General features: G+C 46.0%; 2 protein-coding genes across 4 annotated transcripts in view; one reads left to right on the plus strand and one right to left on the minus strand.

The window, feature by feature from the left end:
- Window positions 1–11,147, minus strand: part of XPOT (exportin for tRNA) — a 54,927-nt gene extending 43,780 nt beyond the window's left edge. Inside the window, exons 1-3 of one of the 3 annotated variants that reach the window (XM_019543298.1) lie at window positions 11,041–11,135; window positions 8,681–8,766; window positions 1,987–2,120 (exon numbers count right to left, since the gene is read on the minus strand). In XM_019543298.1, the coding sequence (XP_019398843.1) occupies window positions 1,987–2,046 (60 nt within the window). In that variant the 5' untranslated portion in view covers window positions 2,047–2,120; window positions 8,681–8,766; window positions 11,041–11,135. Of the gene's footprint in view, window positions 1–1,986; window positions 2,121–8,680; window positions 8,767–11,040 lie in introns of all 3 variants that reach the window. The other 2 variants (XM_019543297.1, XM_019543299.1) reach the window with 2 other exon arrangements.
- A 2,211-nt stretch (window positions 11,148–13,358) lies between these two features.
- RPL18A (ribosomal protein L18a) lies at window positions 13,359–18,944 on the plus strand. Its single transcript, XM_019543300.1, has 5 exons — window positions 13,359–13,475; window positions 13,791–13,970; window positions 14,923–15,052; window positions 16,907–17,016; window positions 18,800–18,944. Exons 1-5 carry the CDS (start codon window positions 13,458–13,460, stop codon window positions 18,890–18,892), a joined length of 531 nt encoding a protein of 176 aa, XP_019398845.1. The 5' UTR covers window positions 13,359–13,457; the 3' UTR covers window positions 18,893–18,944.
- Window positions 18,945–25,185: the final 6,241 nt, after the last annotated feature.

Here is a 25,185-nt window from a genome sequence, read left to right on the forward strand (position 1 = left end):
ATGCACACACCCTGCACTTACCTGCCTCTCCGATGGACAAGCTGCTGGGAAGCAGAGTGGTCCCTGGGCTGTGGGGAGGGGCTGGCACTTCTCTCCATAGCAGCAGCAGCTGCCCACCCTCCCACAGGCACCTGGCTCAGGCAGTCCCAGGGGGCACTGCAGCCACAGAAGAAAGCAATGGGCCCCCATATAGCTCAGGCAGACAGGCGGGGGGGAGGGCAGGGGAAGGAGAAAAATCAGGCTCACCCCTTTTCCTGGGCAAAGCCTGCTTTCCTGGGCTGCTGCAGGGCTTCCTGCAGAGCCCCTGAGCTGCACGGAGCCCGGTGCTTTGCTCAACAGCTGTAGGTGCAGCAAACTAAAACCCCAAGGAGTTTTAGTTTGCTATGCCCAAAGTCATTTAGGGCGTGTTATGCGCCAAAGTTCCTACAGAGCGGGTGGAATTAATGCATAATATACTGCTGATGTATGCAAACACCAATACCATTAAAGTGGTGCAAAAGCATTTAGCCCACTTTAAAGTGCTGTGCACACTCACCCCTCATTTCATCTACACAAGGCCCAGGATGCTTTAGACAGGGATGATCCTGCATTGAGCAGGGGACTGGACAAGATACCTTCCTGAAGTCACTTCCAGCCCTCCTTTTCCATCATTGTATGATTCAGTTCACATCCTGTCATTTAGCTGAATTAAATGAACAAAAAGCTTGTATGTTAAGAAGCAACTGGGAGTTAAAGGCACAGGAAGGTTTGCTTTCCTCTTTCAACTATTAAGAGAATCAAGTTGGAGAGGATTATTTTAACTCCATGGATAAAACAACTAAAAATGGATTTAAGTAATCCATGGTTTGGTAAACGTTTCCCCTTGTTTTATTTTAATTAACAAACAACTTTAAATGCTATTTTTGTACAGAATCCATTAATTCACATTTTCATCATAACAGCACTCGACTCAAAATTCATGTAAAATAGCAGTATAAAGGCACCACACACAATTTTCTGGGATAAATATGTAAAGCTTAAGTACGTAAAGAAACAGCTCAAGCAATAGAATTGCTTTAAAAATGTAGACAGCATACCTTCCAAGGGACCTATAATTGTTATCAACCAATGAGAAACAACCTCTTAAAACAACTACAAAAAAAGAACAATACTGATTATCTAAATTACTTCAATCTGAAACAATCTACCCTGCCACATCATCTGGACGTAAGCATCCAGCAAGCTTTTCAAGCTCTGCCTCAATGTTAACCTTGAACAACATCTCCCTAGCCATCCAGTTGTCATAATATCTGCCTTATTGTAATAGCTTCCCCTGTTAGCAAGGAACCTCTAAACAAGAAATCTTACAGTACTCAGAAATAAACTGAAAATTAAAACAAAGCTTTAACAGAGCCAGCATTTGCTTTATCAGGATGTTTCCTGATATATAGGTTAAAAGTGTAGCAAAAGAAAAAGTTTTAACCTTGCACTGAGGCAATGCACAGTTGCATTATAAAGGTGTAGTTTTAGAGTGAAGTTAGCTAAAACAGAAAAGGCAGCTGAAGAGCTACACTTTTGTCATCTACCTCCTGATTAATATAACTAGAGGTCTGAAAATATCTGGTTATAAAACTGCTGCAGTTTAAGGTACATATTAACAACAACAACCCTCCCCCCGTGGATTATTTACTGCAGCAGAAACAAAACAAGTTAAGGAATTCCATTTCTGTTAAATAACCGAATGAAGAGACATAACAGGATTGAGTAGCTGAAAGGAAACTATACCCTGTCTGGCAATAAGTAAGAAATAAATAATAATGGAAGAGTATGCAAGTAAAATTAAGCCCTTCAACTTGAATATATTATTGAACTGCAATTTTAATTTTTATATATGCACACTCCCTGCACTTATTTGAATAATCAGACAAATCATTAGACTAACAGACTGCAGCTTAAGTGCCTGCAGCAACAGCCATTATGAAAGAAAGCAAGCTTAAACAAACTTACCCTTTGCCTGAAATCTGCATCAGCATTAGGGTTTAGCCCTAGAAGGGCTTGTTCGTCCATCTCTATTGCTATATTCCTTGTTTCCTATTATTAGCAGCTTTGCCCCCTTCTCCTGCAGAGGAATCTACAAACATCTGCCAATAAAAAAAAAGCAAACTGTAGACACTAGCATTTCAGGCCCTTAATACAAGAGCAGAAAACTTTAGAAAAATTTAACGTTTTCATATGTCAAAACTCATATCTAGTTACAAAATTACCAAAGAATTTCTTGTCAACCAAACTGAAAAGTGCTACATCTGAAAATATACCCGTATTTATTCACATACCATATCCCCATAAATAAGAAATGCACTTTGTTAAAGGAGGCAGAAGACAGAATGAAGAAAACGATTTTTTTCAGTCTTACCTGCCACAGCACCATCTCAGCCAGCGGCTGAACTCTCCACCAGCATGGAGCAGGGACAGAATAGGGATAGCGTCCCTCAGTTTACTCCCCTTCACCCTGCCGCCAGGCCAAGAGCTACAAATTTAATTCTCCCACTACCCTTGTCCAATTAAGCCTTTGAGAATGGTAACAGCAGTGCCTGTGAGAACACTAAACCTGTAGTTGTTGGCAAAGCAGCAAAGGAAGAGAGCATAATACTGATACTCCCCTCCATGCAGCAGAGCATTTGGCCCTGGAGGAGCCAATACCCTTGTCTCTATTCAGGCACAGACATCAGCTTCCTTGTTTAAACACATGCACCTTCATTCTGGATGGCTGTTTTTCATGAAAAAGGTATACATGTGGTATGCAAATAAATATGGTATAGACAGCCTTGGATCCAAACTTAAAATGCATACAAAAATATTTTTGCTTTGGTTACTCAATTTTGATCTAGGTATACTGTTAGGGTATATTGCCCAGTATTTTCACAGCCTTAGCACTATCATACAGGCATTTTCACTTACTTTTTCTACAATATTGTTAGAGTGTCAATTAAACACTTTCAAAAGGAGCTGAGATATTAAAACAACTGTTCTTGAGTAAATGTAGTTTCAAGGGAAAATGTGACAGATATTAGCTTTTGTACATACTTTATTCACAATTTATCATAAATCCCTGTATTCTTAAAGCAATACCAATTTGTTTCTAATGCTCTTGTCTGAAAATTCTTGTCTGTTCAGAATTCCAGCACAAATAAGGTAACAGTCCTACAAATCAGGCTAGAGAAATTGTTTTACATTCCCTCCCTCCCCCAACAAAAGGAGTACAATAGGATTGTGCTTCTTTATAGGCCATCCTGTAAAGCTAATATTTCACTCTAAATCTCAAAGAGACTGAAGTTAAGAGGTTTGTTTTCCCCACACAGCCAGATGCTACTAAACCAGCAAGAGATGGCAAACAGTATTTTCTGACACAGTTTGGGCATTGCACTACGTACAATTTGTGATACTATATTTTCTCAAGTATAACATCCCCCCCAAATATAAGGCATCTTAAACATCATTACATTCTGGGACGTTGTGGGGGTGTCATGAATCTTTTCTTGTGTATTATTCTACTGATACAGTATGTGTATGCCTGGTCTTGCTGGAAAGCCCATGCTATGCTGTATCCATTTATGCTACTTTTATCACTGTATATACTGTGTTATATGGTCATGTATATCGTTTTAATTTGTAATGTTGTGGAAAGGGAGGAAGGGAGCGGTGACAACATTAACTGAAAACATTAATTGCTGTGGCTTACAGAGCTATACCAATTAATACTACCACTACTCTGTCTCCCTGCTCCCCTCCCAAATTTCTAGACCTGTAGGGAGCTCTTTTCCTCACATAATGCGCGTCCCAATCTTCCCAAGCTGATTTTGGGGTAAAAAGGTGTGGGTTATATATAAAAAATATAGTATTATTTACTGTGAGCCTGACAGTTTGTTGGGGTGGCAGAAAGGAAGGAAGACAGAAGAGGAAGAGATTATGTCATAGGAAACCCTGGTTAAAATTATCTGGATACCTGTAAGTAAAACCTCACATTTCTTGATACTGGTGTTTTACATCACTGGTCAGCAACTTTTCAGAGCTGTAGGCCAGAACAATCTGGCTTGGATTTGAGATGGCGGAGCATTCCAACACAGCCACTGCTTCTCCCCACCCCTAGATGTGGTGTGGGCACAGCTCCTCATCACCCAACCCCAGTTCAGCTTCCTGCTGTACCTGAACTTCAGCCAAACGAGTGAAGTCCCTGCCACAGATCTGACACTGATGCCCCTCCGTCCTCCTCCACCCCTGTAAGCTGGATCCACCTGATATACCAGTTGTTGCCAACCCTGCCTTACATACACTCTCCTGTTCAAGCCCCACTGTGATGGGTAAGCCACAGTACTAAGTGGGAGCAGGCAAGGATTGGAAAGTCCTTTGTTTGAAATATCATAACTTATTATTTTTCACCAAATTATTTGGTGCTATGGAGGGTAGCCATGGTTTCCCCCCCCATCCCCTAAATAAAAATGCATTTCTACACAAAAAGCTGCTTTTTTTATATAAAGATAATTTACATTTTGCTACAAGTTAGAATCATAGAAAAGCAGGGCTGGAAGGGAGCTTCAGAGGCCATTTCTCAACCTGTGGGTCATAACCCAAAAGTGAGAATATATGAAACTTAAAAAATGGATCAATAAACTTTAAAAATGGATTCTCCTTTAAAGGAGAAAAATATGGGAAACCACAAGTTTTCCCTTGCAGGCTGGCAGAGTTCCAGCCTGCATGGGGCTGCTTGGGGCTGGGGGGGAACGAGAGGAGGACAATCAGGCAGGAGACACCATGTGCATGCACACAGACACATGCAGGTGGCAGCCAGGCAGTGTGAAGTCGATCGGGCAGAAAGGGCAAGGGGGGCATAGATAACACATCAGGGAGGTTGGGAGGGTGGGGGGCACAGGTGACACTGCCCACCACCCCAGCTCCTCTCTGGAGGCCAGGCCATGCTGGCAGGGAAGAACTGCAGCCGGCGGTTGGGTGCTGGAGCAGGAACAGCTGGCAGCGGGAAAAGGTAAGGGCAGAACAGCCCCCTTACTCCCCCCTGCAACTTACACCTTGTGCTGCTGGCAGCATGGCTGGCGCAGGGGTTTTGGCAGTAGTGGCAGCAAGGAGTCTTGCTGTCCCGCTCTGCCCTCCCAAGCCAAGTTCTACCTGCTGGGCTGCAGAGGCTGCTCCTGCCTGTGCCAGTCCAGCCAGGTTGCAGCCCCTTGCCTAATGTGAATACACAAATCTGGGGGAAGACATGCCCTCCCATGCCCTATACACTGGGGGGCTGGGGCCTAGGGGTATGGTTTTCTACTTAAACTATTTACTGTGGCAAGATAGGCCATTCATGTTTACAAATGGGTCCTGGCACAAAAAAGGTTGAGAACAACTGATCTAGTCCAACCCTTCCCCTATGCAAGGCAGAATCAGCCCTATTCAAGCCATTCCATACAAACCCATGGTCTAACCTGTTAGTAAAACTACAGTCAGCCCTAACACAACAAAAAGACATAATACCCTAGCCTGCCATAGGTGAGGCAGGGGACAATAATGGCCCAAGTCCTATAGCTAAGGATTGTTAAAATACACTTGAGAGATTCAAAGAAAATGCCACACTCAGTCCTACAAAAGAAGGCACCACCTCCCACCCCAAACCGTACCCATCTGACCACAAACTTATTTCCTGATCCCAAACGTGCAGATTGGGAAATAAACAGGGACCCTGGTTTTCTGTTTAAAAATTGCAAATTCTCAGATTTAAAAAACAAAACAAAAACCCCACAAAACAAAGACAAATTGTCTGATTTAAAACCCCCAAATCCATGTTTTTCCATGATTAAAATGAAACACCACTATCTATATAGGTAACAGTTAAACACAATATTGCATTGATATATCTACAATTTTAAAATAATTTGGAAGCTTACCAGAGTCTCAATCATCACTATAATAAAATAAATTCTAAATATCTATAAATATTGGTGTTTGATTTTGGATTCATTATCATGGAAAAAATCACAGTTCTCCTGTCTCCTTCACTTACCAGGACATGGGTACAGCTGCAGCTGCCCCCCCCCCCGTGCCACCCCTGGCTATTTGGTGGCACTGGCACTGAGCAGCTACAATATGCCAGTGCCCTGCCCATACCATCACCCTCATTCCTGACCCCTAGCCCTGCTACAGCCCCCCATGCCCTCCAGGACTGCCAGAGGGGTCCCCCAGCTGCCAGGGCTACAGGGTGAGAAACCTGGGTCTACAGTCCCCTGCACCCAAGCCCTGGCATGTAGGAGGCAGAGGCTGCTGCAGCAAAGCAGGATGAGAAGCCCAGAACCACCCCCCACCCGCATGGCCAGAGTGGGACCCATGAGCGGCAAGGGGCAGGGAAGGGCAAATGCAGGCTGCCCACTGTGGGCTCAGGAGCCCTGCCCTGCTGCCCTCCCCCAGGACCTCCATAGTCCAACTGTCTGGATATGGTGCAGCAGGGCAGAGCAGGAAAGCTTGCTGCTACCACTGGGAGCGCCACACTGCTATGGCAAAGCACCTGTCACCCACCCAGCAGCAGCAAGGGGCACAACCATACACTGCTGCCCCTGTTCCTGTTGGGCAGGCAGGGGGCACCTCGCCATGGTACTGCAGGGCTCGTGGTGGCAGCATTGAGCTTCCCTGCTCTGCCATAAACCCGAAGGGGAGGGCAGTAAGGTGGGGAGCCCCAACCTCCCCCACAAAAGTGCATGCAGTGGCAAGAAGCCATTCTGCCCTCCCCTGGATGGGCTGCCTGTGGCCCTAACCTGCTCCCTGCAGCCTTATCCTGCTCCCTGCCCAGGCCCTGCAGCTACACATTCTGGCCCTGGACCCCAAACATTGCCCCAGCTGGGCACAGCCCCAGCCCAACTCCCTTCCTCCCTATATGGGTCTCAATTTCTTCCCCCACCACCTGCCGCCAGACTTACCTGCAGGAGCTGCTCTCCAGGCTGCCTGGCAGCCATGTACATGTCCACATGGTACCCACTCCTGATTGCCCTTCTCCCACTCCCCCCAGCTCCTTGCAAACGGGAAACCACCATTTCCTGCATTTTTCTCCTAAAGATGATAAAATCCCAGGTTTTTCCTCCTTAAAAGGAAAAAATCCCTAGTTTTACTGTGTTTTTCCATGGTGAAAGGAAAAACCTGGATCCCTGCAAATAAGTAACACTCTCTAGCTAGGAGGCTCCAAATTTTAGTCCCACTGGCACACCCTGTCCATTGGCCAGACTCCAGAACCACACCAGTTCCCACACCCCAGAACCTTTGGCATACCCCAGTCAAAATCCCTAGCCTTGGCTGCAGCCAACCCCCAATGCTTCTGCAGAAGTTGACTACTCCCCCTGCTCCCCCCAACACGTGTAGCCAACTCTCATAATTTTTAGCATTGTTCTTAAAGGCTATGCTTTGGGAATGTGAAAAACTTAACTCTCTCTTATACGGGGCAAGAGACATATGCCCCCCCCCACCCCGGTCGACTGGCTGCTGGCAGACTCCTTCCTTCTCATCCACTGCTGGGGGTACACTGACCCAAAGAGGTTGAAAGCCACTGACATAGAATATATATATATCTACTTCTAGATTAGCCCTGACAAATGCTTGTTGAACCTTTGCTTGAATACTTCTGCCAGATAAGAACTGCTGTTTTTGATATTCAGTCTACTTGGCTGCAATTTCAAGCCATTGGTCCACATCCTGCTCTCTACAGCAAGTGAGAAAAGGTGTTTTCCCTCTTCATTATGGCAGTCAGTCCTTCAGATATTTGAAGACTGCTATCATGTCCTCCCTTTAACTGTCTTCTCAGCAAGCTGAACACGTTCCTCTCCTCATATGACTTGCCATCCAAGCCCTTTATTTTTTCACTGGCCTATAGATTCTAACTACCCATGTCCTTTTTAAAATATGGAGCCCAAAACTTCAATAGGCTAAGCGGGGGCAAACTAGTGCTGAGTAAAGATGCACTAGGATTCCTTGCATCTTGCACCTCATGCATCAAAACTGTATTCACCTTTTGTGCAGCTGCATCATACTGCAGACTCATACCGAGTCTGTGATCCACCAATATTCTTATATCGTTCCCACTACCGCAGCCATCCAGCCAGCTCGCTCTCACCCACCTAAGTAGTTAAGAGTAATATAATATTAAGCAAACCTTCAAAGTACTTCAGGAACACAAGACTGGAAGACAATTCCTGGGTCACAGAATCCAGTCCCTTGCTGTCATAGACAACTACATTATCAACTACAATCCCTTTAATGAATTTATCAATCTCCACTGTAAGCCTTGTTTTATTTTCAGATACTTCTATCGAAAAGCTTTTCCATAATTACCCGATGGTTAGATACCTTTTTCAAATTTCCAGCCTACCACTTATTAGTTTTTGTGCAAAATCTGCCTTTTGCTTTAAATATTTATTTCCTGCTACATACCATCCTTCTTATAAAAGCATCTGGGAAGCAAAAGCATTTACATCCACCCTCAGCCTTCCTTTTGCTATGCTTAACAAGCCAAGATCTTTCACTCAAATAGTGTCATGTTCCTGATCTTCCTGGTAGCCTCTTGCTGCACCGGTTAAGTCTCTCTTATATGAGAGTGATCAAAATCATGCACAGTATTCTACGTAAGGTCTTCCTAATGCTTTGCACAATGTCATTCATACTTCCCTACCCTTACTGAAAACTTCTTTCTCTATATATTCTGGAGTCAGATCAGTCATTTTCTTGGATGTTTCACACTGCTGCCTCATCTTCATCCTGCAACCAAAACATATACCCAGATCTTTCTTCTCTTTCCAACCTTCCATAGTTTATTAACAGACATTCTTGTTAGTTCACAAGTGCATGGCATTGCACTATTACATTTCATTGTATTTGCATTTCTCCAGTACTCAGGGTAAGCCAATTGTTTCTGAAGATAATATGATGCACTTTTGCATCAACAATACCTATTTTATTTTAAAAGAGAAGTTTCAGACCAAACTTTGATAAAATCCACTAATACTGCCAACTCCTTTTAGCCAATTCTTGTACACACTTTAGACGTATCTCAAATGTGAACTTCTAGCAAATTCTTCACTAAATTTTAGCTTGCGTAGCTAACTTAAGAAATTGATGTGATCTATTACAATGGGGGGCCAACATGTTGCGGGCATACCACAAATTTAGCTCTGCATCGTCCCAGAGTACCACCCCAATTCCCTACTACCTGAACTCACACTCTACTCCCTGCTCAATCTGCTGCTCTGCTTTCTTCTCCCTGCCTCACGTGCCATGCTTAATCTACTTCTCTACTCTCTTCTCCCTATCCCAACTGCCACTATGCTGCCTGTTCCCTCCCTGATCTTCTGTGCATCAAAAATGCCACACAAAGGCTGAATGATAAAGGTTAGCCACTCCTGACCTATTATGTCAGTGAAAGACCTTAATATGAAGTCACTGAAGATTTTATTATGGTGACATTTTGTTCCAGAATGTTTCATGTTTCACTTTAATTTGCCAGATTTCTTTAAGCTTTTTTAATCAAACATTTATGATCTGCAAAGTTTTAATTAAAAACTCACAGTACTAGTAAATATCTGAAATGATAAACCACTTCTTGGAATGATAGATTCAGTTGTAAATGAACAACAACATGAATTACTATGAGATTATACCATCATTTACAACAAATGCCGTCTTAGGCTTGATCTACCCAAAGAATTTGTAGTGGTACAATGTTAAGATGCTTAGGCATATGATTTTACCAACAGAATTATGCCAGTGCAGTCCTTAATGTAGACAGACTTAGAAGGAGCTATACTGCCAAAAGGTAGATTTATATTAATCTCTTTCACATGCTGTAATAACTGTACTGGTGAACATATTCACACAGATAAAGCTGCATCCACACTTGTAGGAGGGGATTGTACTTTGAAGCATGCCAGTGTTAGTTGAAGCAATACTGCACAGTTGTAGAAAAGAAGTGCTAATAAAACCTTGACTTACGGATGCATATCCCAATCTATTCTGCTGTTACTATCTGAGCAGTTACATAAGCAACTGATAGGTCAGAAAAGCAAGAAGGGTTAGCCATAGTCATCCAATCCCTATAGTAAATTGTTTCTCAACCTGTGTGTTGCAGCCCAAAAGTGGGCACCACGAATATATGAAAGGGTTGCAAACAAACTTTAAAAACGGATCAACAAATTTAAAAAAAGTATTCTGGTTTAAAAGAGAAAACCATAGCTTTTCCCTTACAGGCTGTTAGAGCTCCAGCCTCCGAGGGGCTGCTTGGGGCTCCCCAGGCCCTACAAACCAGTGGGGCTGGGACCTGGGGGCAGCAGGTGGGGAGTGGGAGGCACTGGGTCAGGACTGAACATGGATGTTTATAAGTGGGTCCTGGTAGAAAACAGGTTAAGAGCCACTGGTTGGATTCTGCCCTTACGAAACCAATTAAACAGATGCACCCTCCTGCAGTCTTTTAAGTGCAGTGAAGAATCTGCTGCCAAAACAGGGTTTGGAAATGCTCAATACCGGATACATGCCAATCCAAAAAGCTAAGAGGCAATGAACGCTTAGTCAGGGATGCTGCCGTAAAAAAACAACTTGGGAGGTGATCCAAGAAGCCGGCCTCAAGGAAAGCTTCTCTCCTTAGCCGAGCATTTCTCCCGGGGTACCAGCGCTCTGGACCTGCCTCACAAGGAGTCGCAGCGCTCTCCCTCTCAGAGACCCAAAATGTCTTCCCTTCTCGCTGGAGCCCATCACAGCGAGCGGCAGAGGCCCCCCGAGGCGGGAGCTGGGGCCGGTACCCCGCGCTCGCCAGGGAAAGCGGCGCCGCGGCAGTGACAAAGCACGCGGCGCCGGCAGCCCCGGCCCGGCAGCGGCTACAGCGGCGAGGCTCGGCCCCGCGTGAGACACGTGTGCATCAAGCCCGGGGGGAGGGGGGCACCCGGCACGGGGCCCGGGGACACGAGGCAGCCCGCCCCGGGCGGGGCGACCAACCCGGTCCCCACGGAGACGCGGGGCCCCAACCCCAGACGCGCCCGTTACCTTCCGCCGCAGCACCGAGGCAGCCACGACGCCAGCGCGCAGGCCAGCAGCGGCGGAGGCGGCGCGCTGCCCCCCGCCCAGGCGAGGAAAGGCGCCCCCGCCCCTTCGGCCCGCCCGCAGCCGCCGGGAGCACCCCCTCCCCGCAAACTACGGAGACCGGCATGCTCTGCGGCACCGCCCCCCCCAACTGCGGATGCCCGGAGGACGATGTCAGCCCTCTGCATCGCTCCTTGCAGCTTACCTTCCCTCTCCGCGAGGGCCGGCGCCGCCTGGCGTGTTGGAATAAATCCCCGCCTCGCGGCGCGCGGCATGCTGGGGCCTGTAGCGTTGCTGGCTGTTGCGTGACAGCGCGTGTTCACGACGTGGGCCTCGGCGCCTGCGGGCTGGAGGTGCCGCGTACCCCCACGGGGTTTGTGCCACGGTGATCTGTTGCTACCTCCATTTTTGTACCATCGTCTTTTAAAAACGGAGCCGGTAAAAATAAGGCACCTTGCATGTAAGGTGCTCACACACAGCCTACTCACAAATGCCACTGAAAGAAGGATTTTTTGTGGGCTCAATCTGTTTTTATTTATACTATGGGTCTGTATTAAGGGCTATCAGTTGCAGGACAAGCTCAGCCTGGAGCTGGGGAATCACGCAGGGGGTCGGATTGGATTTTAGGTGGTCATTGCATCATTAATGACACGAGCCAGCAAAACCTGCTGTGTTCTTCCAAAGCAGCTTTGTAATTCTGACTAGAAAAACGAGTTCAGTAGCCCACGCGGCTGTGACTCAGAGCTGAGTCCTGTGGGAAGTGTGCACACATGCTTGGCTTTTACATCTGCATGTTACTCCTTACTTCAGTGTCTTCCATCAAAGTGGCACAGGTGTCTTTCCCTCTTGTTTGGCCAGCAGAGACCCTCACAGGATATTCAAGTAAAAAGATGAACCTTTCTACACGGTCAAACTTAGCAAACAAATTAGGTGCGGACAGAACTTACAATTTTTGCCCAATCTGGTCACAGAAAGCAGCTTATAACCGGGACCAAACACAAGTGCACAGCTGCATACAGTTTCAAAAATGGCCAATCAGGTGAAAGAAAATCTGACCCCTCATTGCATGGTATCAGGTAAGGATGTTTTAAAATGCCTGTCTTTTACAACTCATGTCCCAGGAGCTCCCAGCCTGTGGCTGGTTTTAAAATGGGAAGGGGGAAAGGGAGCAAAGGGAGTTCAATCTGCGTTTTTTTCCAGCCCTCCCAGGAAAGACGAAATAGAGCAGGTTCCCTGCCCCTAGCAACAGTGATGCTGCTCTAATGCCGGTTTTACAAGCTAGGGCCCCAGTCCTTCAATGAGCTCAGACACATAGCAGGGGCTTTACTTAGATAGCACAAAGCACTACCAGGGGCTAGAGGAGGTGCTCGGAGCCATGGCAGGGCACTGCTCACCAGGCTGCAGGCAGGGCTCGAGTCACTGACAGGCAGCAAACAGCTGCTTGTCAGACACAGCTCTCCCGCACTGGAGCTGAGTTTTTTTTTTTTTCCCTTCTGTTTTTTTGCACCGGTCCTGGAAGCACTGGAATACCAGGTCAATGCATGGAGTGGATGGAGCAAGCTCCGGCACTGGTGCTGGTGAGCAATCAACCCACCCAAGCTAACACCGGTCAGTACCACCATCTGGAGATGCTCTGCCTGCTAAAAGCCCTTAGCCCTCCTACGAGTCCGTCACACGTAACGCGTTTTAGAGGTGGACGCTGGCCCTTTAAGTGCAGCGATCACGCCCTAAACGTAACGTGTGGCAGGGCCGGTTGCGGAGGCGGGGCATGCCATGTGCTCCGGAGTCCATTTCAGGTCCCAGTGTGGGGGGTATCTCTACCAGCTAACCTCCCCCCAAAAAACGAGGGAGGTTCCTGGGAGCGTGGTGGGCCCGGCCTCACCCCCGCCGTGCGGCTCACGAAGGGGGAGGGGCCCGAGGCCGGGTCTGGTTCGCAGCGCTGGGCACGGGCGGCGCCCCGCAAAGCACGGGCGCGGCACGCCGCCCAACCGGCGGGAGAACGCCGCGCTGTCCTCCCTCCAACATGGAGGAGGAACCTCTGGCACTATGGGTCCCGGCATGCAAAGCGCCGCGGGCGGGTTGCGCGGCATACCGGGAGCTGTAGTTCCCCCCCGCGGCGCTACGCGTGCGCGATGCATGGGTTTGATGCTGCGCTCTTCGCGCAGGCTCTGTGATGTATAACTGCTGCGGCTCCCAGGGCAGGCAATACGAATGTGCGGAAGCTTTGATCGAGTTATGCCGTAGCCAGTAGAGCTCTGCCTCCCAGCCAATAGGCGATCGGGAACGCGGGCGTGGGCGGGACTTCCTGCGAGAGGGGGCGACGCGAGGCTGCGCGGCGGGCGGTGCTTCCTTTCCCGGGTGGCCTCGAGCGGAGCAAGACTATGAAGGCGTCGGGCACCGTAAGCGGGGCCCGGGCCGCCTCGGCCGGTAGTGCGGGGCCGCGGCTCCGCTCCACGCGGTGTGGGGCATCATGGCGGCGGCGCGGTCTCCGCCCGGCGCGTGGCTGAGGTCCGCGGGCCGGAGCCGCCTGCGCAGCGCGGGATCGCCTGGCGCCGTGGCGGCAGATACGTCGCCCCTGTGAGCCTTGGGCTTCCGGGCCAACGTCGCGGTGCGGTGCGGTGCGGTGCCGGCAGCCCCGGGCGGGAAACAGGCCGGCTCCGTAGCGGCACTTGGTCTTATTTTGGGTGTTCTGACACGTGCCTCTTGTCTTTCAGCTGAGGGAGTACAAAGTCATCGGGCGCTGTCTTCCTACCCCGAAATGTCAAACCCCACCGCTGTATCGTATGCGGATCTTTGCTCCCAATCATGTTGTTGCCAAGTCCCGCTTCTGGTACTTCGTGTCTCAGCTGAAGAAGATGAAGAAATCTTCTGGGGAGATCGTGTACTGTGGGCAGGTATGGATTAAAAAGCTGTGTGCCCGGAGGCCTCTAGGTACTTCACCTGTTCTCTGTAAGAAATCCCAGTGTTTAAAAGAGTAATACAGTTTTGGTGTGCATCTTTCCTTGCATTTGAATAGCTGTTATTTAAAATGTTTATTATGGTGACGCTTCAAAACTTTGATGAAACAAACCAACCTTTCAGTACAAATTGTGGAAAAAGAAATTGAGGTTGTCTTCTGGGAAGAAATATTTAACTAAGGGGGGCTAAACCTTGGAAGAGATTACCTGGGGCATTTGGGGTTTCTATCCACGGGCAGCTCTTAAGAGCTTGGAGGAGACAGTTTAAACAGAGATGATCCTGCTGTTAGCTGGGGACTTGACTAGATGACGCCTGTGGTGCCTTTTAGCCTTATTTTTGTATGATCCTACACTTTCTCTCAAATGAGCAGAGCTGCCTTTTTGATATATGCTGTTTTTCTATAAATCTTCAAACTACAAAGATTGTAATTCTTGCCATTATCTGGTGTTTCTACTAAAGGGCAAATTGATGCGATTCATGGTAATAGTATCAAACTGAGCATGCTGTTAAAAAGCAGGTTCTCATTCTCCTTCCTTTCATTGGAAACATTGGCTGGATATAGCTTTTGGATTTTTTTTAAATAAATAAATATGCTGATGTTAAAATGGAAGCCCAGGAGGTATCTTCACACTGCTTAAATATTTTAGTGTAATACAGTCCAGTTGAGGGTAGAAAGGCCGAAAGTCTGCTTTTCCCTGATTGAACATCAAGCACTAAGTGCACTAAGGTTTCTTTTATTTTTTAATAGAAGGGGAAAAATACATTGTAATACATTTTTTGTATGGTGTTTTAACTAAATCTTAGTCTTTTTCCCATAATTGTAGTTGAAGCTTGCAAAATAGTCAGTACGCAGTGTCTTCAATTCTTTGTCCATCTTTATAATATCAGGTTTTTGAAAAGTCCCCTCTGCGGGTGAAGAATTTTGGCATCTGGCTGCGCTACGATTCTCGCAGTGGAACCCACAACATGTACAGGGAGTACAGGGACTTGACAACTGCTGGTGCTGTTACACAGTGCTGTAAGTAAATATTTGTTGAGGTAATCTTTACATGTATGAACGACTTCATTCCAGAGTAGAAAAAAAAGTTAGATGCAATTAGACTATCATTTCAATGGAGTCATCAACCTAGGTTTTCATCTATCTTAATCCTTGTGAAAGTTGGGAGTTGCTAGAAGAACTTGCAGCTGCTATGGAAGCCTGCTTAAACAAACATATCTTGTTCCCAAGTTTTCTGGATAACATCCTTGAAACTGAAGTTGTCCATGTTCAGTCTTTGTCAGTTTTTTTGAGTTTCTAGTAATACTAAGGAAATAGCTTTAAGTGGTTGTGTAAATATTCTAGTTTGTGTCTTGTAGTTCGTGGTATTTTTTGTTTAATACTTCAGTATTTCAAAATCTTGGTAAGGGATACCTGTTATACTCAGGGCAGAATTAAGACCTTTTTCTGTATACACAAAAAAATGACAGACAAACCTGCAACTATGCTGTTAGTGTTACTTTAGTTCGTTGAGGGTAGCTTTAAATCTAGAAGTTGTGGAATGGTGGTATAGCTGTGATAATTTTGTGTAATAATTCTTCCAGTATATAGTCAACCCAAAGAAAGATGACACTAAAAAAATATTTGATTTCCTTTAGTTCAGAGTAATTGTCAGAAAGTTACAGGAATTCTTTAGCTCAGATGAGCCATTAGGGTTGGAATAGTTAAAGAATACCAGTTTTATAGGTACTGGCATGCAAGGAAATGTTGTGGTTGGCGTTATGTCCAAATACCTTTTGACCCATGCCCATCCCCAGCCCAAATGACAAAATTCCCAGTTTACACATGGATTTTCTTGGGTAGGTCTTGGCACTAGACTCATACTCTGGATTAATTGAAGCTGCCTTAAGTGCTCCTTTGCCATTTCTCAGCCTCCCCAAAGAATGCACACAAAAACCCAAAGAATATTGTTTTTTAGTAACAAAGTTCTTGTCATGTGTGCAAATATAATCTGTACCTTGTCGCCTTTCAAGAGCTGAAGTGTTTTTGAAAGTGAAACTGAAGGTTCTACATGCAATTCTTTTACTGAGATTTTTTTGTTAGATAGATATAAAAAAAAATTAGAAAACATTCTTAGCAAAACTTAAGCAGCCTATGAAAGTATATTTGAATCCATTCTACATGATTTTTTTCTTTGTTTGAACTAGTTTAGATATCAGTCTGCATTTGTTAAATTATTTGTTTTCTAAGTTGAACTAATAGAATATTTTTTCTTTGTATAGGAGCATATAAGTAAGCTGAGTAATATTAGTTTTGCCTAATGTGACTGATATCCTCATAATTCTTTGTTTAAAAAAAAAAAAAAGTTGTTACTTGAGGCTTCATATACTGATCTTCATAAACATGAACTCCAGAATCTTTACCTTGCTTCTGGTGTATAACAGATGGTTTCAGAGCCCCCAGAAAATTTGTTTAAAATCAGTCCCTCAAAACGATATACTCCTGTTTCATTTGTGAATTCAGGACTTCCAGGTAAGTAAGAGTGGAAGATCTTGTTGAGACCAAACACACCTATGAAAATTTAAGACTGAACTCTTTTGAAGGAGAGCCCAGCCATTGAAAAATCTAGAAAACAGATATTCACCAGGCTTATTTTCTGGTATTTCAAATTTTATTATAGATATTGATGTCCAGAATTCGTGCTAGAGCTGCGGGACATGGTGGCTTCTTTAATATTGAAGTTTTCCCTGCATGGCACCCCACCACTGATTAGCAGTTGGGCCTGTTGCATGCTGCCCGCATGTGATGGCCAGGAGGTGAAAACCACTGCAGTCTTTAAACTGTTTTTTAAACACAAGAGGCATTATGAATATGATCATGTGTACCTTGTTGCAGATCGTGATATGGGTGCCCGTCATCGTGCCCGTGCTCACTCTATTCAGATCATGAAGGTTGAGGAGATTGCTGCTAGCAAGTGTCGTAGACCTGCAGTCAAGCAGTTCCATGTAAGTGAAACATAGGTGTCCGGTGGTGCCCATTTTAACGTTTAGGGTAGAAGTGAATCGTGCCTAGGAGGTACGCTAAGTATATGGTGTGCTGTGTCAGTTAAAAACACAAATTTTTGTTCTGTGGGTCCAAAAATAGTTCTTATAAATGTATAAAATATTGCATGTATGTTTTTGCAACTTGCTATCATACTGTAGTCATGATGACTTGAGTGCTCAAAGCAGTTGAATATCCTGGTTTAAAATCTTAATTTGTTTTTTCAGTGTACTTGGTAGTCTGTCTAAATTGGGGGAGGGAAAAATGCTGGCTGTATCTGGCCTGCTAATTGATCCTTTTCAGCCTGCTAGGAACCTGAAGAGGAAGGGATGTGCCCCCGCACTGCTGAGGCTGGGCCACGCAGTGCAGCATAGAGCACACATTCCTTTGCCCCCAGCTTCCTGTTGGTGCTGTGGCTGCACAGTCCTGGCACTGCAACTACTCGGCCTGCCTGGGACGGCATGCAATGCAGCGTGCTGAGTAGCCATCCCACCCACTGTGAAGAGCTGCTGCAAATGTAGCGCCTCTAGGAGACAAGTTTGTGCTGCAGGGGGGGTGTGGCCTGGGGCCGGCCACCCCCAACTTTCATGGTGCTGCGCAGCGGCTCATTGTAACAGGCAGGACAGTTACTTGGCTTGCTGCATGCTGTACAGGCCCAGTGGCTGTGGTGCCAGGACTTCACAGCACTAGAGGGTAGCTGGGCAAGGAGGATGGCGCACTTCAAGAAGGATGTGGAGAACCTGGAGAGGGTCCAGAGGAGGGCCACTCGTATGGTTGAGGGCCTCCGTGGCCAGTCCTATGAGGAGAGGCTGAGGGACTTGAATCTCTTCAGTCTCCGCAAGAGGAGACTGAGGGGGGATCTTGTGGCTGCCTATAACTTTATCAGGGGCCATCAGCAGGGACTTGGGGAAAGTCTGTTGACCAGGGTCCCCCTTGGAGTCACCAGGAACAAGGGCCACAAGCTGAGGGAGGATAGGTTTAGGTTAGATATTAGGAAGAACTACTTCACGGTAAGGGTGGCCACAGCCTGGAATAGGCTTCCCAGAGAGGTGGTGCTCTCACCTTCCCTGGAGATCTTCAGGAGGAGACTGGATAGGCACCTGGCTGGGGTCTTATGACCCCCGCCACCCCCAGTGCTCCTTCCTGCCCATGGCAGGGGGTTGGACTAAAAGATCTGTCTAGGTCCCTTCCAACTCACTGATTCTATGATTCTATGGATACAGGGAGGTGGAGGAGTCTGCACTGTGTGGCCTGCCATGGCCCCAGCTGTGGCAGATAAGAGCAGTGTGGGGTGCTGCCCTCCCATTTAAGGTCCTGGCAGTGGCCAGCAGGCTGGATAGGGTTGATTGACCCTCAGCAGGCCACCAAAACTCCTTAAGTGGTCCTCCTGCCTAAATAATCTTTCACCCTGGTCCAAATATACTTAGTCTAACTGCTATATTAAAACTCCTTGAAATAAGCTTACACTCTCTTATAGATAATATGATCATGTATAAATTTTAGCTGTGCCTTTCAGTTGGAATTCATAGAATAATAGGAGTCTTTGATTATTTCTTGTTCCAAAAAAGGGGGGGGGGGGGCAAAAAAAAGTTAACTACTGTTAGAATTTTGTTTAGAGGTGGAAGTGAGCAGCTGAATTTACAAAGTAACTTATTGTAAACTGTATATTCATGACTGGGATTGTTGCAGGCTGCATTTTAGTGAAATAATCAATTAATTGTTTGTTTGGTTTTTTTCCCCTTACAGGATTCTAAAATCAAGTTCCCTCTGCCACACAGAGTTCTGCGTCGCCAGCACAAACCACGTTTCACCACCAAGAGACCAAATACATTCTTTTAAGTGCAGAAACATGCTTAATATTTTGCATTACAATAAAATTCTTGGAAAGGTGTTTGATTGCTTAATTCTTAACTTCTAGTTTTAGAGGAAGCCTCATTTGGATCCTTCATTTTGGTACTCAGTAGCATGCAACTTTGATTATTGGAGAAGGAAGTACCAGAGAAACAACTGTTTACTCAAAGGCTTGTTACTGTCCAGAGTGTATTTTTTGAGACAGGAAATGATAAGCATAATTATTTAAATAGCATAATATAGAGCCACAGTATTTCTTCAAAGTTACCTTGAACTCTTCAGCTGAACATTTTTATTACCTATTTTATTATTCAGTGTTGGGGCTTAGTGTCCAAATCTGTAGTGCATTCTTTCATAACACATGAGCTTATTCAGAAGGATTTTTATGGAAGAACACAGAACCTTCCCTTTCTTTCTAATTGATGTAGGCACATTCTTTCCAATGATCATACAGTGCAGGATGTGAGGACTTTTTTTTTTTTTTTTAACCTGACTTGCAGGTCAATGCTGGTCAGCCATATACAGGTTTTAACTATTCCCCCCCTCCCCTCCCCTCTCCCTCCAGTCATGAATGTCACAGAAACTGTAACTATTGTCAGTTAACCCTGAAGTTGGAGCATTTGCAAACATTGCTAATCTTAAAAACATCAATCAGTAAAGGCTATATAATGGGGGGAAAACAACAAATGTATATTATAATTTTGTTCAAGGTCTGAATATTAGTAAGAATATACTAATTTATTTTAAGAACGGTGTTCTGAAGGTGCAGGAAGGTAAGGGTACTTATGCATGTACTTTCTGATTTGGTGACATGCCAGATACCTACCAGAGATCCAATGTGTGCAGTTGTATAAGTGGTGAAATCCCTGTCAGTCCACAGGAAATAGCGGTGTGCTTTTGAACTAATGTATGTGTTTTAGTTCAAAAGCGTGCTATTTTCTCTGTACTGATGCACGTTTTGTCACATATAATTGCAAGTGTTGCAGCGCCAGGCACTTTAAGCGCCTGGCACTATGGCGCTTACATGGTTAAAAATGCCCCAAGTGCCTAATTTACAATGGTAGGTGAATGCTTAACTGTCTAGACTGGGGTACTCAACCTGTGGCCTGTTGGTCAGATTTGGCTTGCAGTGCTGCGACACCTGGCCTGCAGGGTTCCTCCAGGGTCCTAGAATTTGGCAGTGTGGGAGCAGTGAAAGTATTAATTGCTGCTCCCCTGCTACTATATTTCTAGCCATAGGTGGTGACATAGGGTCTGATCTGCTTTATCAGGACAAATGGTTGAGCACCACTGGTTGAGATGCCTAGATGTTTGACTAGCAGTCCACAGGCCCTTCCAGTCACTTCTGTGACTGTGGTTAGAGGGGAGAGTATGGGAAGGAGCAGTTTGCTACTGCCAGTGTATTAGACCCATGCAAAAGCTGCTAGTATTCACTTTGGATTTGGGGGTCAGTGATTCGAATCACTGTCTCAAATTGATTTGGTCGAATCTGATTTGGAGATTCAGCCATGGCCTGCCCCCCCAGTCCCCTGCTCCCTACTTACTAGCATGGAGTCCAGCTCCCTGGTGCAGTGAGCAGGGACTGCCTGAATCGCCAAAGCTCTCCAAATTTTCTCTAAATTGACTCAGAGCTTCAAATCTATTCAGACCTTTTCACTGGTCTCCTGGTTCAGTTTGGATTTGGAGATCTGGCTGCCAAATCTACTCCGAAATGAATCAGCACCAGAAGCTTTGCACAGCCCTGCAGTGTATGTGTTGACTGGGTGGAAGGAATGCTGGGGGCTGTGCACTGGTGGGGCCTGCCCCTGCAGTACATGACCTGTGCAGCCTAGGAACTGCATGCTGCTGTCTTGTGCAGATCCTGGTCCCACTGAAATTGGATTGCACTGGGCTAGATCAGTTCTCAGTCTTAGACTCAAGGTAGCCTTTGGAAAATGCCAGCTCACCTTCCCCTCTTTTAACTACACAAAGTGTCTTGTTGAAAAGTACTCAGAAATGTCACAGTAGGTCAGAATGTTTTTGATACTGGCCAGATACAGAGACTCCGAAGTAACTTTCCACTCTTCCCCACCTGTTAGCACCAACTCTTCCTGTAGTATCCATGGTTTACAAGGTGAACTTTTCCTACAGGAACTGGACTTGTATCTAGTTTCCACTAGCAATGATGCGGGGGCCACATGGGCTATCGAAACCCTAACCCTTGTGGAAGCCCTAAGCAGCACTAGCACCTTCCAAAACACTTCTGTTTGCATTGTTCATCTGACTGACCAGTACTAGTAGTACTCAGTGCAAATGTTTCTTCCACAATCCACTACTCAGAGTGAATCTTGGACTCCTGGTGAGAAATTGATCTATGGCGCACCCTTGGGGCCATAAATCTCTTAACTTAAGGTGCTTTTCCCAGGAATGTCCATGTGCAGTGGCAATACATAGGGGGTGCACAGGGGTGCACATGTACCCCTGAGAGCTCCAGCGCACCCCCTAGCTGGCCACTCTCACTGCTTAGGCAATGGGCAGGGGGGCAGGTAGGAGTGCTGGTGACCCTCTAAGCGCTGGCTGGGGAGAGCGCCGTGGTGCTCCCGGAAGCTGCCTTGCAATCAGCTACAGGGGGACCCCTCCCCACCCCCCTGGTCAGTGAGATTTGCCACGGGGGGAGTATGTGCCCCCCCTGACTTGGGTGGCACCAGTCACTCATGTCCACATGGACTTACTGGCCTGGGTGCACATGCTGGACTTTGATAGCCTCAATTCTTTATTTTATTTTAATGAGGTAGCAGTTGCCTAAGCTCTGCCTCAGGCCGCTTTCTGCCTAATAAGGTGGTATCATTGGGTGTTAGCAGTGTTGTTGCTGTTGTCCTCAGCAGGTGTTATTGACTTGTTGTCAGTGTTGAAGTGTCTCAGGAACTGCAGTGTCAACAAGTTTCAGCTAGGAGATTCCAACACCAATCTTGTCTTAAAGAACAATCACAGGCTCAGTTTGATGGCAAATATTCAGCCAGGTTTATTGTCTGCAAGCACAGCCTTAACACATTTTGGCTTAACAAGTACATCAGATCAAGAGCTAAGGCATTTGTACCCATGACAAGGTAGTTGGCGCAACACTATGCAGGCTCCCCTAGGCCTCTACAAAGTTTTTCTGCTTTCCAATTCCCTTTTTATATGACTAAAGCAAATTACATATTGCATTCCATCTGTACCTTGAACATCTCATACCATCCTGTAGCAGGGGCTTGCTTTACATTCTGACCTGGGTGTTCTCATTCCAGCCTTATCATCCTGGTACTGGATTCTCCTACCTTGTACAGCCATCTCCCCCTCCTATCTATTGGTGGAGATGCACATCTGGTTTACAAGCCAAGTTTTGTTTTTGTGAGGAATTTATACATCAGTAGGCTGGTGAGCCCTACTCTGACCAATGCTTTAGCAAAGCCTTTGTGTGAGCAGCAAATATAGATCAATGTTCCAGTGAGGCCTACAGGTGGCACTCATGTCAAAAGAAAGAACTTCAGTGACAAATGACCAGGTAACCAATGCAGCCCATCAAATGCACCTCTTTGTCAAACACATTATTAAATAACATTATTAAGTAACAACCTGTTCAGATGATCTAAACAGATATGGATTGTAGTAGTACAAAGCCAATTGTACAGCAAAACAGAGAAGAAAGAAGCATAAGAAAAGGCGAGACATGCACTTATTTAGCAATCTTTCTTTTTGCTACTTTTCCTAAGTAGTCAAAGAATGCAGTGGTAGCACATCTGTGTCTTTCCAAGCCTGTTCCCAAAAGAAGTGTCAGAGGGTCTAGTTTATATAGTAAAAGGTATTGATTCCTAGGGAAAAGACCAAAAGTGTTGTGTGATTTAGTTCTGGAATGATTGAGAACATGTTCAAACCAGTTACTTAGTGGTCCCTCATACAACTGGACCAGATTTAACACTGGAAAAGATCTGGTTTCAGAGGATTTTTTTGTCTCCATCTGTCTTACTATTAATTGGATTTTCCAAGATGGGGTGTGTACACTAGCCTATAAATTAAGTCCTCCCCATGTGTGCCACTTTAAGGGCCTGGAGCTGCCCTGAAGCGGGTGCCTGATGAGGGCAGCTGTTTTGAATCTGAGGCTGCCCATATAAACAGGGCAGTTTTGCTGCCTGGAGGCCAGGCAATAACACTGCCTAGCCAGAGGGTGGTTGGTATTATCTGGAGGTAAGGATAGAGCTATAAAGGAGGCTCCTGGTCCCAGGCATGACTTAAAACTACACCCTGCTGGGAGTGGGTGGCCTGGTGGGGCTCCCAGTGATGTGGGAGCCCCCAGGAAATACCAGGCTAGTTACCACCCAGGTGAAAGGTGAGTTGGGGCACCTTGACCCCTACCCCCTACAACCTGATGGGTTACCCCTTGTTTGGAGGCCCTAGAGGGTGGACCCTGGAGAGAGAGAAAAGGACATTAGACTTGCATCTGTCTTGACATCCCCTGACTGGTCCATGCTGGGGCCACAACCAGAAGGGTCAAAGGACTGGGGGCCCACTGCAAGGAATGCCCAAGAGCTGTGTCCCTAGGGTTTCAACTGGCCTGGAGGTAGACCTGGGCTAGTGAGCTGAAGGTCCCGGGGGGACCATACCTAAAGGGGAGGCAGTTCAGGGAGCTATGCTGCCTAGTATGAAGGTGGATGAGGAAAGGAATCCAGGTGGGGTTCAGTTAGGAGGATTCTGGGGCCCAGTGTGGGGGCAGTGATTATGATACCATCTAGATGCCATCAGTGAGGCTTGGGCTGCAGCGTATGGGAGTAATGGAGCCACAGATAACATTTCCTGGTATCGGGGTAGGAAATGGGCAGCCTCCCACTTAATTACATCATTAACTAATTAATTCCAACAAGGTGTGGTAGGCAAGAAGGTGGGTGGTTAGCCCAGAAGCAGGTGGGCAGGCCATAGTTGAATTGGCCCTGAGAATGGCCCCCCTGTTATACCATATTTCATGCTAAAGCTTCAAAAGTTCAGTTAGCACTTTGATTTTTTTTGTGCTGCCTCAAAGTTTTTGGCAACTTTGGTAAGACCTTAGTGTGTGTGTATACAACTACAATATAATAATACATAAGCTGTGTAAAGATACATAATTTACCAAATATCTCCCATATGCTTATGGGATTATGGCATTCACTTTGTATACAGTCTTGATTGCCTGGAATTTACATCACCAGCCTCTGTGCACAGTACTGGCTCTCCAGATCCCTATACATCTAGGACACTACGTATGAACTAGTGGATATCCTGTGATCCATATTGGGCAAGGTAACCCTCCCTAATTATTAAACTATCATGGACACAGCCAAAATATAGTCTGGCCAAATTTGGCTACTTGACTCCTACAGCTACAGAGCTTGATAAACATTACCATGTGCCTGTCATAAGTTTGAAATTTGTGTATATTCGTCAAGCACCATATCCTCAGATTTGAGCAGCCACCTGTAAGGAGGCTGAACAATATGAATGTTAGCTGAAAGACTGAGCTTAAGGATGGGAAATCCTATTCCTTGGTAAGTCTCTTGGCTTTTTGTGGCCAATTACCAAGCTCTACTGGCCAAGTGTGATTTGTAGGGTGTATAAAATTAGTTTCCTTCGTAAAGTTGCCTCCAATTCCTGGCAACCCTTTACAGCCCTGGTAATGGAGAAACAGATGGCTGCTGCAGGTTGCTTTAGGTACAGTGGACAGTAATTTGCTTCATGGTAATGCGTGGTGATAATGTAAAATGGCCATCATTCCAAGGCCCAGCCTTTGTCTATAAGGGCCAGAACACTGGGGTACTTCTCCATCGGAAGAGTAGAGCTTTTCAGTGTGAGAATACAAGGCTCAGCATAATCTGTACTACTTCTGGATGTATGCACAAGTATCCAAGTAGGCATAAGCATCAGCCTTACCATATTTAGGAAGCAGCTAGTCAATCTGACATATCCTACATAAAGCCAACAGCATAGTGGGTTTATATTAACAGCTGTCACCTGCAAATCAAGAGAACTGATTCTTCATCTATTTAGCAGTGATGAGGCCTTACGAGGAGCACTGTGTCCAGTTTTGGGGCGCACACTTCAAGACCGATGTGGACCATTTAGAAAAACCCAGTACAGAACAACAAAAATGATTAGAGGCCTAGGAGGCAGGACATGTGAAAAAAGGCTGAAAGCACTAGGGTTACACTGGAGAAGAGAAGACTGAGGGGGGATTTGATAACAGTCTTCAGATACCTGATGGGTGAATATAGAGAGGATGGAAGTGGGTTTTCCCC

The sequence above is a fragment of the Crocodylus porosus genome, unplaced genomic scaffold (assembly GCF_001723895.1).
Source record: "Crocodylus porosus isolate Cpor-Errol unplaced genomic scaffold, CroPor_comp1, whole genome shotgun sequence".
NCBI classification, from domain to species: Eukaryota; Metazoa; Chordata; order Crocodylia; family Crocodylidae; genus Crocodylus; species Crocodylus porosus.

What these genes read in the sequence shown, in the direction of transcription:
- RPL18A (XM_019543300.1), top strand. An exon ending in AGATCGTGTACTGTGGGCAG is followed by an intron (nt 13,971 to 14,922) that starts GTATGGATTAAA and finishes TTATAATATCAG; the next exon opens with GTTTTTGAAAAGTCCCCTCT. An exon ending in TGGTGCTGTTACACAGTGCT is followed by an intron (nt 15,053 to 16,906) that starts GTAAGTAAATAT and finishes ACCTTGTTGCAG; the next exon opens with ATCGTGATATGGGTGCCCGT.